Source organism: Anthonomus grandis, chromosome 4, assembly GCF_022605725.1.
Source record: "Anthonomus grandis grandis chromosome 4, icAntGran1.3, whole genome shotgun sequence".
NCBI lineage: Eukaryota > Metazoa > Arthropoda > Insecta > Coleoptera > Curculionidae > Anthonomus > Anthonomus grandis.
Window position 1 is genome coordinate 31134217 of NC_065549.1, and position 16171 is coordinate 31150387.

General features: G+C 32.9%; 1 protein-coding gene across 2 annotated transcripts in view; it reads left to right on the plus strand.

Annotated features, from left to right (window-relative positions):
- Positions 1 to 16041, plus strand: part of LOC126735478 (dystrobrevin beta-like) — a 75459-nt gene extending 59418 nt beyond the window's left edge. For both annotated transcript variants that reach the window (XM_050439479.1, XM_050439480.1), the window contains 3 exons: positions 8030 to 8307; positions 11986 to 12167; positions 15628 to 16041. In XM_050439479.1, coding sequence (XP_050295436.1) covers positions 8030 to 8307; positions 11986 to 12167; positions 15628 to 15761 — 594 coding nt within the window. In that variant the 3' untranslated portion in view covers positions 15762 to 16041. The remainder of the gene's footprint in view (positions 1 to 8029; positions 8308 to 11985; positions 12168 to 15627) is intronic.
- The last annotated feature ends 130 nt before the right edge of the window (positions 16042 to 16171 follow it).

The following is a 16171-nucleotide window of genomic DNA, read 5'->3' on the forward strand; positions in this document are numbered from 1 at the left end:
AAATCGAAAAATTATTGGCAGGACTTACGAAAATATTGTCATGGAATTAAACAAAATAACACTGAAATACCTGATCTCTTAAAAAATCCTAATGAAATAAATAATTTTTTAATGTCTGTTATTTCAAAAAACCAAGTCAATAATAAAGATGTCATGAATTTTTACGAAAGTAATTTTAAGGAAAACTTACAATCTTTTGAGAAATTTACCCCAGTCTCAAAAATAAAAATTCTTAGAAATTAAGTCCAAAGCGATGGGATCCGATGAGTTGGATGTAAGGATTATTTATTTGTGTTGTCCTTTTATTTTTTTTCTTTTACCTTATATAGCACATCTCATTAATTATTGCTTAATAAATTTAATTTTTCCAAGTCAATCGAATTGTGCTATAATAACACCCTTGCCCAAGTGTAATGACCCAAAAGATTATAAGGGACTAAGACCAATTAGTGTTCTACCTTGCTTGGGTAAGGTGTTAGCAAAAATTATTCACCACCAAATGACCAAAAATGTTCAACATAATAAAATACTAGCGGATGTGCAATCTGGATTTTGAAAAGACCATAGCTGTTCTACGGCTTTGGGTCATATAACAGATGATATTTTGAGGGCCACCGTCCTGGAAAAAATTACAATTTTAACACTTTTAGATTACACCAAAGCCTTTGATACTATAGATCATAGTTTATTATTGGCAATTTTATCTTATGTAGGATTTAAAAGAGATGCGATTCAATTTTTTAAACATTAGTTAACAGGAAGAAGTCAGCGTGTTAGAATTGATGGAATGTTATCTAGCTCACAGCATATTCTCTGCGGGGTCCCTCAGGGATCGGTTATAAGTCCATTATTATATGCCATATATACATCAAATATTAATAAAATAATAAAAACATGTAAAGTTCACTACTACGCGGATGATACGCAACTATAGTCAAAGTCAAAATATACTTTATTTGCTAACTTTACAAACTTGCGCTAAAAGCTTCCTAATCCTAGAATTTATTTGGTTATACAGGATACAGGACAAAAACAGAATACAGAATCGATTTTGATTGTACATAGAAGCATATTTTATATAATCAAAGAAAAAACCAAAAAAGGAAAAGAAAAGGCGAGAACTAACATAAAACAAGAATAATAAAAAAAAAATAAATCTGATCAACAGATATATAATTAATTTTAAATATTAAAATGAGTCGTTAAAATACTCTTCAATGCTGTAGTAAGCTTTTGGTAAGATTAATTTCTTTAGTCCTCTCCTAAAATTTTTAAGGTCTGTAATAGTCCTAATCGAGAAAGGAACATGATTAAATATTTTACGACTAATAAATATACATAGTTTATATACAGAGTTTCTCGTAAGTGAGGAGGTGGGGATTGAAAGAGATAAGTTGCCCACTTGACGAGTATTATGACTGGGGCAGGATGGTAGACTTACGGACTTATATATGAGTGTTGCAGTTTCCAATATAAAGAGTGAGAAAACTGTTAAAATTCTTTCAGCTACAAAAAGAGGTTTACAATACACTTTTAGACCAACACCACACAGATACCTTAATGCTTTTTTCTGAATAGTAAAAATTATGTTCAGGAGTCCCTTGGAACACAAACCCCAAAATGGCAACCCATAACGGATATGATGAGTCTATTAAGGTGAAATAAACTGAACAAGCAAACAACCCCCCGCCAACTCACGCCTGGCAACCCTGACTGCAAAACAACCAGAAGAAAGTTTAGCAGCGAGGGCCAAAACGTGGTGGTCAAACCTTAAATTCTCATCAATGAAGAGGCCGAGAAATCGACAATAATCCCCACCATGTAGTGGGCTCTGCTCATCAAACAAAAAAACCCTCTACATTACACTTAAAGCCCAAAACAAAAGTCTTATCAACATTGAATACAAGCTGATTGCAGATGCACCACTCTTTAATTTTGTGAAGGTCCTCTACTATGAGAGATCTGACTACTTTTTGATCTTTGTTATGCCACAGAATTGTAGTATCATCGGCAAACTGAACCACTAGTCCATGCAGTGATAGAGAGCTTAAGTCATTAACGTATAATAAAAATAAAATAGGACCTAACACTGATCCTTGAGGTACACCACATTTAAGGTGTGCTATCCCTGACGAAAATCCAGATGCAACCACAACCACCCTCTGGGTGCGGCCAGACAGGTATGACTTCAACCACCCCAAAGCCACTCCCCTAAATCCGTAAAAATCAAGCTTTGACAGCAGTATTCCATGATCCACACAATCGAAGGCCTTGGACAGATCACAGAACACCGCTGCTGCAGCCTCCTTGGAGTTCATAGATAGATACACACTATATTACACCTTAAATTACTCATTTTCTAACGAGCAAGCTCGTGAGTCGCTTCAATGTATTAATACAGAATTAGAAAACTTAGATCTATTTCCCTACATCATTCTACTTATCCAAATCCAAGCAAGTTTTTTTTTAATTTGTTTTTGTTTAAAAAGTCATGATAACGCAGTCTTGTCAAAGTTCCTTCATATAAGTATGATCCTATTTTGTGTTATTAATAATCCCAGTCCATACATTTACCTTTTCATGACTCTAAGAATGACTTTCCCTAAAAAAGTATGCATTTTTAGGTGCCCAAGACATAAAATTATGCTTATTTACTTTGTTACCATTCAAACAAGAACTTACATCGTCTAAAAAGCATATATCTTTCAATGGTCTAGGGTTATTATCAGTTCTTTCGGTCATGGTCTGGCAAAACTCGTCTTTTCGATATCTATTGTTGAAGATTTTTCGAGCTTCGTTGTGTATTCTAGTTGTCTCAAAAAATTATTTGAACATTACGTCAAATATTTACAAACAGGTGTAGGTAATTGTACTGACTGGTTATAAATAGTTATAACTTTATGAAATGGCGGCCACTTCCAGTTATGTAAAGAATCCGAAAATAACAAAATATATAGTTGCTATTTAAGAAAAAAAATCTGTCAAACTTTTTAGCGACACCCTTTGAAAAGATGCCCGAACATAAGTCAATAAAATCCAATTCTATTGATGCCGCATGGTTCTGATTCTCATGATCATATGTGTATGAGTAAGACAGAAACAAAGCATCATGTCTCAGTGCAGTTATTGTAATGCATCATGAGTTATTGTAATGCATATGAGTCCAGTTCCCTAAATAAGTGATACGTGATATGCGCCGGCTGTTGCTCCAAGCTATATCACCTTGATTGTATGCGTATACACAGTGAAGCAGCAAATTTATGATCTACGGTCCCAGGGCTACACTGGTGCTACCCAACAAGCAAAAATATTCCTGTCATAGATATTAAAAATACAATTAAAGAGCCTATAAATCAAAATATTTCATTGGAGTTAATTAAGAACTCTTTAAAGCAGATCTTCGACGAAAATGTGTCTTCGGTTAAGGATTCTATTATACACTCCATTGATTCCAACCTTGAAAGAATTCTTGTCTCAACACAATCGAAGCAAATTTCTGTTCAACCAAGCTATGCTGAGATCGTAAACAAGCAATCGAGAATTGTTATTAGGCCAAAAAATACTAATCAAGATAACACTCAGACGAAGACAGATATCTTAACTCACATCAATCCTGCACACGAAAGCATTCAACTAAGCAAGGTTCAGAATATATCAGATGAAGGTATTCTTTTGATAGCTTATTCCATTAGCTCTACTATAGTTAAGAATCTTGCCAGCAAGAGACGAATGAAATACGAGGACTTAAGCCTACGCAGCCAAAAGTTACCATCGTGGGATTATCAGAAAAGTATTCAAAGGAAAATCTCTAGAATTTTATTAGGTCTTAAAATAAAAATATTTTTACTAATTCATCTGTACTAAGTGTTCTGAAAATCTGGCCCACTAAACATACCGGACAACGCCAATATACCGGGTGACACAGAAAATAGTACACTTAATAACTTTTTTACCTTTTAAGATAAACAAATGAAATTTGGTATATCGATAGAATAGTTATAAGAGCACCTTTTGACATAATATTCTATGGTTTCCATCACTTCCGGTTTAACAGGAAGCGACACTAACTTTCTTTAAATGGGACACTTGGTATATTATTACGTATTTCGAAAAAAAAATAATATTCTGAAAACAATGGTACTTTGTGTTTTATACTTACAGAAAAAATAATTTTTTAAAATTTTAAAATAGGGTGCCATGAATGCGTTGAAAGTTTTAATTTTTAATTAAGTTATTATGGAAAAATAGTTTTCATTGCATTTTATGACTTAAATCTTTTACACGCCTATTTAAAATGTCCAAACCATTAATTTTGGCATTTACTTTATTTTTTTAAATATCACTTTATTGGGAACAACCACTTTTTAAATGCAGTTTCTTTTTCCCAATAATTTGATATGATTATCTTATAAATTGATAAATAAGCCCATAAGAAGAAATAAACTAACTCACAAAAATGAACGAACAGCACATTCCTGAGTATTTTTTTCAAGTGACATAACACATCATAATTTGTTAAACGTCATATTACTATTTGAGAATAAAAGAATAAATTTTTCAATATAATATTTTTTTCAATATCTTAATACTACATATTTTATTTAACATTTATCTAAAATAACATAGGTACACAAAAACGGTAAACAAACAGAAAAAATATGAGGTTTATAAATTATTTTAATGCAAAGCTGTTTAGATGTATTGTTCGAAACGACCACCTTCTTGTCGAATAAAAGTACGTATGCGTGGGAATATAGCGTACGACATATTAACTTTTTCTTCATTGGTAAACATTTCAAATATTAGCAAATTTATTTTAAATGACAAATAATAATTGCGCTTAACAAGATGTCATGTATTATGTCAATTGAAAAATAAATGAAGAACGCATCAAAATGCAGCCATTCAAGAAATCAAAGCTTTCTATGCTATTTTTATTAATTAAATGCGTTTATTTATTTGACTTAGTTTTTCTCCTTATGGGCTTATTTATCAACCTATTTAAAAGATAATCATATCAAATTATTGGGAAAAAGAAACCGCATTTCAAAAGTGGTTGTTTCCAATAATGTGCTATTTAAAAAAATAAAGTAAATACCAAAATTAATGGTTTGGACAAATTAAATACGCATGTTAAAGATTTAAGTCATAAAATGCAATGAAAACTATTTTTCCGTTATTACGTGGTTAAAATTTTAAACGCATTCATGGCACCCTATTTTAAAATTTAAAAAAAAATATTTTTTGTATGAGTATAAAACAAAAAGTAGAAAATTCAGTATCATTGTTTTCAGAATATTATTTGTTATCGAAATACGTAATAATATACCAAGTGTCCCATTTAAAATACGAAAGTTAGTGTCATTTGCTGTTAAACCAGAAGTGATGGAAAACAATAGAATATGTCAAAAGATGCTCTTATAACTATTCTATCGATATACCAAATTTCATTTGTTTATCTTGAAAAGTAACAAAGTTGTTTAGTGTTCCATTTCTTCTGTGTCACTCGGTATTTCAGGCTTACCTACAGTCGGATGTTATCACATACAATCGTCTTAAAGAATAATAGACTTGTGGTAAGTTTGGATAACTGCAATGCTTAAGATGTACCCTCAGTCACTCCTTGCTTCAAATGTAATAGTTTTGGCCACACCCTTAAATTTTGTAAAAATAATGTCACTTGTTTGTTGTGTTTTGAACCCTATCAAGTTAAAGATTGCATATCTCGTGCCAGCAATTATAAATGCGTAGACTGCTGTTCGCTTGAGAATAAATTTAAACTAGATATAGACACCAATCACGCTGTCTGGAACAAATCTATTTCGCCACATATATACAAGCGAACAAAAAGTATAGAGCCGATATTTTTGGGTCCACTCTGTAGCAACTAAGATCGCGCATTAGCTCCTACGATAACATCTTCTTTGCATCTCGCTCTTCCAGCAACTCGTCTGTTCAATTGAGGCAGACTGCCCGGCGGCAGCAACAACCTCAGAGTGACCTTTGCATTTATTATCAGAATATTAAAGGTCTACGAACGAAAACAAAATCTTTTTATAGTGCTGTTTTAACCTGCGACTTTGATATTATTGCTTTAACCGAGACATGGCTAAACGAGAGCATTTCCGATTCAGAACTTTTCTCACAGAAATACTCTGTGTACAGATGCGATAGAAAATACGCGGAAGGGTTGTTGGTGTTCACTATTAGGCAGAACTTTGCTCTCTCTAATTTAACATTATTGCTTCCTCAATCGGTTTGTAATATTGTTGACACAATAGGAATAAAAATAGTAACTGACACTAGCTGCCTATACACTATTCTCATATACAGGGCTTTGATTTCAAAACGATCCACCCTTAATAACGTTCTTTAACCAAGAAGCAATTAAAGTGTAAATCGGTAGGGTAGAAAAACAAATTTAATTAGTTTAACAAATTTATTTTATTAAATGTTCAAAATGCGCGCCGTTATTAGCAAGACAATAAAAAAGCCTATTTTCAAACTCCTTACGAACATTGGCAAGGGTCTGCCCGCTAATTTCTCTGTATTCTTGAAATATTCTATTTTTTTAATTCTCAATACTCTCAGGTGGGGTTTTATAAACTTTGCTTTTTAAGTAGCCCCAAAGAAAAAAGTCTAGTGGGGTTAGGTCCGGAGACCGCGCAGGCCATTCGATTACACCACGTCTGCCAATCCACTTTTCTCGAAAATTTTCATCAAGCCACTCTCGAACTACCAAAGTGTAGTGCGCGGGAGCTCCATCCTGCTGAAAATGTATATTATTTTCATTCAATAATATAGCACTATGTTGATCTACTTGATTTTCCATAGATTGGATGATGGAAGGATATATTGCATTTTCTAAAAGGTTTAAATAAATTTCGCCAGTCAAATTTTCTTCCAAAAAAAATGGCCCGATTATTTCATTCCCATAAATTCCTGCCCAAACTGGCCTTTCCGAAAAACATGCGGATTTTCATTATCCCAGTATCTACAGTTATATCTGTTCACCAGGCCATTTAAAAAACAGGTCGATTCGTCACTGAAGCAAATGTTCTTCAATCAATGGGGATCGTCGTCAATTCGCTGGCACATCATTTCACAAAATTGAATTCTCCTATCAAAATCATCTTCTCCGAGTTCATGAAGAATATGAATTTTATAAGGAAAGAACTTATTTTTTTTTTAACTTTATGTACGGAACCGGTGGAAATATTTCTTAGTTTTGCGGCCTTTGGTATAGACAAAGTTGGATCCATAGCAAATTTGTCCTAGTACTTCAACTTGGCATGCTTCATCGACAACTCTATTTTCATATTTTTTCTTATTGCAAATCGATCCCGTCTCTTCAAATTTTCGTATCAATTCCAATACGTATTTATGGCTCACGTTTTTATCTTGATACCTTTCATTAAATGCTCTCGCGGTTCTGCGAGCACACCGATCTTGAGCTCCATAAAGGAAAATTATTTCTATTCTTTCGGCTAGCGTATACACTATTTTATTAACTCACTGTTTTAACTAAAATTGAAAAATTGCACGCGTCAAACTGACAGTTTTAACAATAATAAATCGCCTGCTTTTTAAACGCCTTAAAAATGTAAGGTATTGCAGGCATTGTTTTTTTGTACCTATTAGGTAGGTTTCGCAAAAAATATAAGTGAAATAAATAGACATACAAAGTTATAAGACTGCAAAGATTTTTGCAAAAAATTTGAAGACACTCTTTTTTCTCGCAAATAACGGTACACATTCTTTACTTAAAAAAATAAAGAATTTGCTTGAACTAAATGTACTGTTTGTTACCACACATTTTAACTTCTAAATTGCTTGTATTTTTTTTTGATGATCTATTATAAAAAATGTAAGAATTTTAAAATGATGTAGGTACCACACTAAAAGTATTCATTTAAAATACCAAGTTCATAAAAAATTATAAAAATCTTATCGTTAACTGTCACAACTTTTCTAAAGTTTTTGAGCGGGTTCTGAGTCATATAAATAAATAAATAAACAAATATTTTAGAATCATCAATCTTCACCGCGTAGCACCCCAAACTCCTCACCCCGCAGCACCAAGTCTCCACCCTTGCCACCAGGAGTAACGGCCGCTGTACCTACTTCGCAACCACCTTCTTCACAGCCCCCACCAGTCAATCCTAGGAGCGCTCCTCAAACACCCATGGGAGGAATGCCGCCTTCTAATTCGAATACTAACATCGTTTCCAATTCTTCTATAATTTCGATGCAAATGGGGGAGAGGGAGCGGATGGAGCAGAGGGATAGAGAGAGAATGTTGGAACGGTAAGAAATATCTGCATAAATATAAAATGTTATATAAATATAAACCATACTATGTATATTTGTGTATTTTCCCCAATGGATTTGTGATATTCGATATGAAGCAATATTGTTCTTTGTTCGATTTTTTAATATTTATTTCTGACAAAAAAATAGCTATTTCTGAAATTCAAGTACCTGGTGTTATAATGGAGTTGAAAAAAAGGGACAAGTTGGAATGTTTATAGTATAATAGTATAGTACAGGGTCCGGCACTGAAACTTTCTTTTTCCAATCATACATGGTGACCCGACTGGAGGTAGTTGCAGCGCGTTAGTGCGCTTAACAGAGACCCTTGGTGGGGAGATTTGTTTGTTAAACGTCGTAAAAATGCTTAGGGCAAGAGAGCAACGCGCGTTCGCCGTTGAGACTCACTTTTTAAGGTGCGTACTCGTTGAGCAAACGAACTCCGAATGATTCGCTCAGTGTGTACGTAAAAGCAAAGGCGAATTGAATGGTATTTTTAAGTTCAGTGCGCTTTCGCCTGCGTTCGGTGTTGACGGGATTCGTGGGTTTTTAAATTTTTTGGGTGGAAACTCCGAATTTGTACTTTTGACATCCAATGTTTTTATTTCCTTTTTTGTTTTTTAGTTGCTTTTGATCCCGCAATAATTATAAAAGCCGAAAACCGATTAATCGAAAATCGATAATTAAATCGAAGCCAAGCAAATTTAAGCGAACAGCGAATTTTCTGCAATCGTTTCATATTCGCTCACTGGTTAGAAAAAATGAATTGCGGCCGAACGAACCCAGAACCTTCGTTGTTTGTTCGGTCAGTGAGTACGCACCTTTACAAGACCGTTCAATCATCGCGGCGCAGCGTGCGTTCCCTTTACGGTACAATATATTCCCTAGAGTTGCTGTTTCGGCCCGGAGATCCATTTTATCATGGGTGGAGACTTTTAGAGCAGTTGGAAATGTATCTGGCAAGAGACCAGGAGCAACACGAACAGTTAGACCACCCGCAGATATCGAGACAGTCCGACGGTCGGTTTTGCGATCATCAAGACGATCTTCTTCGAAACGTTTCACATCACGGGTTGTCTTAACAAACAAAATATACGCTATTGGAGCGGGATGAAAGGCCTCTTCGTTCGGTTAAGGTCACAGTTTGGGTATGTGGCAATGATTAACAATTTCTTTCTGCCAGCTCTTGAAAATGTGGCCTTAGGCGATGTATGGTTTCAGCAAGATGGGGCCACAGCCCACACCTCACGACTTTTAATGCCTGTTTTGAGACAAAATTTTCCAGGGCGACTTATCTCCAACCAAGATGACATTCCATGCCGCACGCTCGCCAGATCTATCTCCATGTGATTATTTTCTATGAGGCTACCTCAAATCAAAAGTGTATAACAACCGTTTTGCAACCCTGGAAGAATAAATAAACAATATTCGTTACGAGATAGTCAAGGGACCGAATGATATGCTAGAAAGGGTCCACGCAAACTTCAGAAATCGGTTACAGCAACGTATCGACAGTAATGGTAGACACTTAATAAATATTCTGGTTAGAACAACTTGATTTCAAACTTCCCATGTTATTGTCTAATGCTAATAAAAAAATAAATTAAAATATGTGCAATATATATTTTTAGTTTTTACCTGAAATGAAAAAAGAAAGTTTCAAGGCCGGACCCTGTGTAAATACTTCAACATTATTTATAACAATTATACCAGCATGTTAATAGCATCATGGAATTTAAGAAAATTATGACTACTGAAATTAGTGTTTATATCGAGGACAATGCATTATTTACAAACTCTTAATTTGAATTCAGAGTAAGTAGAGCAACGGAAGGTGCAATAGCTTCTTGGGTTTAAGCACTTTATAAGGAAATCATAATTTTGGTTTTGCGACATGTCAAAGGTCTTAATTTGTAACTCTCGCGGTATATTGTTATCCAAACTTAGCCATTATGATTTGATTAGCTAAGCCTCAAAACGTTTAGCATCTTACATAACGTAACGCCAATAACATGTTATTTACAATGATAACTTTTCAAATTTGGAGAATAGTATCTTATAATGGTATTTCCCAGGGAACCGTTCTGGGCTTGATGTTCTTTTTTATTTATGTAATTGACAAATTTAAGACAATGCCTGCTGCGAATCTGATCTTATGTGCAGATGATACCACTGCTTTTTTAATACCAATAAAACAAAGTAGTTTTTTTCTTTTCGGTAATGCCAAAATGACGTATACTTTGTAGAATTGTTGAAAGTAAGTCTTGATATCCGATAACATGGAAAAATCATATTACAATTTTATCGAATATTGTTATTTCGTAGCCTTTTTACACTTGTGGACCTCTAAGTTTTTATGATACAGCAAATTTCGGATTTATTTTTTTAAAGCATTTCATCCTTTAAGTCATAAATAAAGCACTAGGAAAGGTTAGATCTGTTTTTATTTGAATGCTATTAACTAAGATTTGGGTTATCAGAATCAAACGAGCTAGGTCCCGTTTAAAGAGCGTTTCTTACTATATATTTTACTTTATAAATATATAGTAATTTATAGGGGGCGATTCCTCACAACTTAGCAAACGCGTTTTCTAAAAAAATTAAAAAACATCTTGAGTGAACGTATCTATAACTACATTCGTTCAGTTTGTCAGACAGACAGTTTGTTCATCAACTGTCAATCGAGTCGTCTTTCCTCCTATTTCTTTTCGGAGTTATAAACAGCTGATAAGTCGTTTTCTTTTAGAAGCGTGGTTAACAAGGCTTGTTTTCCCATGTGTTATGAGTGTTGTTGATGAGATTTATCTATTTGTTTTCCTTATTGACCGAATTCAGCATTCCTATGCGAATAGAGAAAAGTGAATCTTCATAATTGTAATCTGGTTCATTTATAACATTTTATTTATAACAACCTCCAAGGTGTAAGATTTTAAAACGTATTTATTGAATCTTTATTATATTCAGCGTGTGCAAGCTTTGTTTAGATCTGTCAAAGAAATAATGGACAAATCCGCGGTTTTTAGCACAAGTATTGTTACTTTATGGGGCTAACTTCTTTAGGGATGCAGTTAGAAATTTTCCTAAGAATACTATATAGACTGTTACAAATTCATATGTGGTTTCCGAAATATGTTATCAATACTAGTTTTCCTGATATGTGTAAGGGGAATTATTGGGCGTTTTCTGATTGGCCTATCATTTTTACCGAACAGGCTGACTCGAGAATCTTATCGATACGTAAGACTTATCGCACGTGTCACCAAACCGGTTTCGTAATAACTTCTAGAAGATATTATCCTTTAGCAAAGGACACGTTACGTATGTTATTTTCTGCATGACGGTGCTTCAGCACATTTTAGTTTGATTACTAGGCAGTATTTGGATATTCCATACCCAAATCGTTGCATTGTTGCGTCGCAACATTGGCCTCCACGATCTCCGGACTTAAATACTCGCAATTTGTTTCTCTAAGGGCAACACAAATATGTAGTTTATATCCCAATCGAAAAAATTATTTGACCCCGGAAATTTTTTTAACGTGTCCATTATTTAGTGCTGCAGAGGTTAGACGCTTGCATTGATGTCGAAGGTGGTTCCAAAATTTACATTGTTTTTTAAAGAAGAATTTGTGTTGGAATTTAAATTTTCACATAAAAATCTTAAATAATTTTATAGTGAACGCCGGGACATTCCACTGGGCTTAAACCAACAAGTAGCAGGAGGAATAGTGGGTGGACCTAGACCTGTTGATCAATCAATGGAACGACAGAATATAAACAACGATGCATCTACTCTAATGGGTGATGTACGGAATGCGTTTGTGGCAGCTAGCGGAGCAAATCGAGAGAACAATATGGGTAAGTCTGTGTAGTATATATATCCGAAATTTGCATACAAAAATGTTAAGCAATTATCTCCGACAAGATCCAAAAGACAGGTGAAATTCAACGATTTCTTAAGAATGTCGCGATAATAATTTTGTTTTTATATTTAATTAAATATTTAATTTTGTTAAATACGAATGTGTTCATTTTTGCCACCCTCACAGCTGGCTCTGGTCTAGTAAAGTGGGTAGCATACCTTATTTGATTCGTCTGTGAATCCTACGGTCGCTACCATTCCACTCTTTAAATGTATTCTTGACCATAGTTTAGGTATAATCATAGACGATAGATTGAAATTTCATACAACACATGCATAGAGCTATGAGGATGCTTTGTAATAAAAAATATTAAGATATTGCTTAATAAACATAGACAAAAAATGGCTTTTGGTTTAATAGATTCCCATTTACGGTATGGAACGATTAATCGTGGATCTTGTATCAATTCTTATCTTTCAGTTAACGTATAAGAAATATTCAATGACAATCAGGTCTGGAAATATTATTATCACATAATATTCCTTATTCAATCCATCCTATCATCATCAAAGACTTACAACTTAATTTATGACATAAAAAATAAATTATTCAATCAGTGAGGATTACCAATCATAATATTTTAAAAGGGAAGTCAATAATATTTTAATTTAAAATGATTACTACATTATTGATGAATATTTCTTAGATAATGTTTAGTTTTCTTATTCAATACCTTTATTATCTGAGTTAATGTTCTTAGTAGGTGGTAATAGGAAGGTAGTAGGTGACTCCGAAGTAAGGTACAACATGTTATTACGTCTTCTTCAAGTAAATTCGAGTCGAAAATGTTGTATGAATATTCACATTCAGCTAGCTAAAGCTAAAATAATCCTAATAAAATACAAAAGTACTTTATTAGGATTATCTTACATATAATCAGAATGACATTTTTGAGTATAAAAATAGGAAGTGGGTATAATATACATTGCAAAATCAACAACGTTAAAATACATACAAAATAAAACTTTTCAATAATAAGACACACTAATTATATATAAGAGAAGTAAACTATTAATTCCAACTAGTAACATTAAAATATTCATCCAGGGTTTAATAAGCTTTTGAGACCAACATCTTTTTTAAAACTTTCTTAAATCTAACAGGACAGTCTATTCATCTAGTTTGAAGAAGAAGGTGGTTAAAGATTTTCTTACCCATATAAGCAAATGATTTTTTTATTTGTTCACTCCATGGAATGGGCAATCTGAAATTGTAAGTCAGCACAGTACAAAAAAAAATATGTTCACAATAGATATGATTAGGAAGATTCTATTAAAACCTGGCATATATAAATACAGCATGAATAAAAAAACAGGACGTTGACAATCTAAGTAATGCTTATTTCAACCTATTTAGCAGCATAAATTGAAGATTAAAAAAAGAAAAAGAAATTAAGAAAACCTTGTACATAGCCAATACTATGTGAGACCGCAGGTAAATTTATCTAAAAAAAATTGATAAGAAGATTAGGTTACAACATAGATAGTTAACAATATCGTTAATAATAACAAAACAAAAAAATAAATAAAAATTCTATCGCGAATTGCTTGTAATAAATATGATACTACAGTTGTTATTATTAACGAGGACGATTTACAATATATGTAAGTGTATACGCAGTTTTTCGTTTTGATAGAGTCTTCCTAATGTTATCTATTGTGACCTTTTGGTTTTTAAATTTAAAAGGTTTAGAAATTGGGTTGGGTTTTTTTTATTTTAGTAGAGTTTTTGAACCAATTTTTCAAAATAATTAATTTTATTTAATATCATTTTAATTGTATAAAATTGGTTTAATGATTTTATTTGCTTTTTATGTATCTTTTCGAGTTCTGAGGATGATATACAGATTGAAACGTCGACAAAATATACAATTGATCGTCTGCAGCAGTTCTTTTTTGACCTATATCCAAAAAAAGCAAAAATTAAGCAAACTTATAAACTGAGGTCACGAAAAATAATTCATATTATCCATAGAACACATAAAACTCAACATATTTGTTTTCAAGGAATTAAAACAAAGATTATTTGCATCACACTACTCCTTACGTATGGATCCACAGAAAATTCTCGCTTTGAATTTTCTAAACTGTGAGCTAATTTTATTGTTCTATTCACAGAAACCATAGTGAAATGCTTTCTCGCTTTGACCGGCGGGGAAAATTTCGCAAATCCTCGTATTCTAACGAGTAAGAGAAATAGATTCTGAATATATTTTGTTTTATGTTCGTTGATACGTTCGTTAAGTTTCAAAGAAGGAGGTTTTTTGAGCTTTAAATAATATAAAAAATTTTTTGTTAGGTTTAATATTTTAGAGTTTTATTTTCTGTTTTTTTATAATGTTTACATTCTATTTTCATTAGAGTTTATATTTTATTTTAATAAGAACAACACCTATATTATTTTCAGTATGCAATGCACAGCATAAAAAAATTGTAATTACAACTCTATGCGGATTTTACACATGTAATTCTTGCATTAGAAATATATAGTATACCAACGCCGCGTAATATTTTTTAAAATTTGCCGTACAGCAGAGATACAGCTTCCACCGATTTATGCATGAAACTACTCTTCTTCGCAAAGACAGACGCATTTTTTTGGGTGTTTCTTATGGTTTGGCAGCATACAAGGTTTATACAAATTGGTAAACCTTCTTCTGTTTGAATCGGCACTGCGTACATTAAAGTTTTCATATGCCCCAGGAAAAAGTAGTCTAAACACTCTAAACCATTAAGGTCGGGAGTTCAAGGCGGCCATGACTGCGTTCCTTCGCGACCTATCCAGCGATTTCGATAGGTGTTCTTTAAAAGTGTGAATTTTTAATTATTACTCGTACATAAAATGTGGATGCGCACCATCTTTTATTAGCTACATCTAGTTTCTTAACACTTTCTAAATAAAATTTAAAATAATCGAGCTCGAACCTCTAATACCAGCGTAGTGTCGCGGCGGCGGCGTTGCAACATCTCGCCTATTAGGAACTTTATATGTGTAGTGATCCATTTGCCAATCTGTATAGTATTTTTTTTTTGATAACGTATGACAAAATGACGTGAAATTATGCAAATGACTTTTTTTTGGGAGGGCGATAGAGTATGGAAATAGTAACGAAATGTCGCTGACTGAAGATTGGTATTTTTATCATCTTTCTACAATCCACAATATAAACTTAAACTTTTGTAAACGCAGTACTAGTAAACAGTATACTAGTGGCGATCCTAAAAGCAATATTTAGGTTTCTGATAAATTTATTACGAAATAATACAGACGTTATTGAAAGTGTCCACAAATTCTTGCACTACTACATATTTTATTCAATAAAGTATCTTATATTTTGTATGATAACTTAATTGTTTTTAATAAAATAAATTAAACTAAACACGTGAGTTTTTCAGGTTCAAACGGAAACGGAACTCCGTCGGGATCGATGGGCCGTTCTCTAAGAAATGATTTATTAGTTGCTGCCGATTCGGTCACCAATGCAATGTCTACTTTAGTCCGGGAGCTAAATTCAGGTACGCATAGGTAAACTTGGCTACCGCGCAAACACAATAATTGTGACTTTACAAGTGACTATTGTTTAAGTGTAACTTCTGGTGTTGATGTTGTTATAAATTATTATTGTGCTTATATTATATTAAATATAATATGCGTAAAGTTTAAAGCGCGGCTACACTAAACTTACGTGCCTCACTACTCAAATGATATTTGTTTATTTTTGTTGTAGATTTTTCTATTTTTTTTACTCCTTTGTTAGCTCGATTATTTATTTTATTTTTATATGTATTAAAGGATTTATTTTTGTTTTAGTTTTTTCTTTTTTTTTTTTTTGAATATTTTTAACCTATTGTTATTTGAAACTAAGATCTTACAGATATTTTTTATTTTGTAGGGGTAAGTAATTAATATTATTTGAAAAAAATTTATATAATTTACACA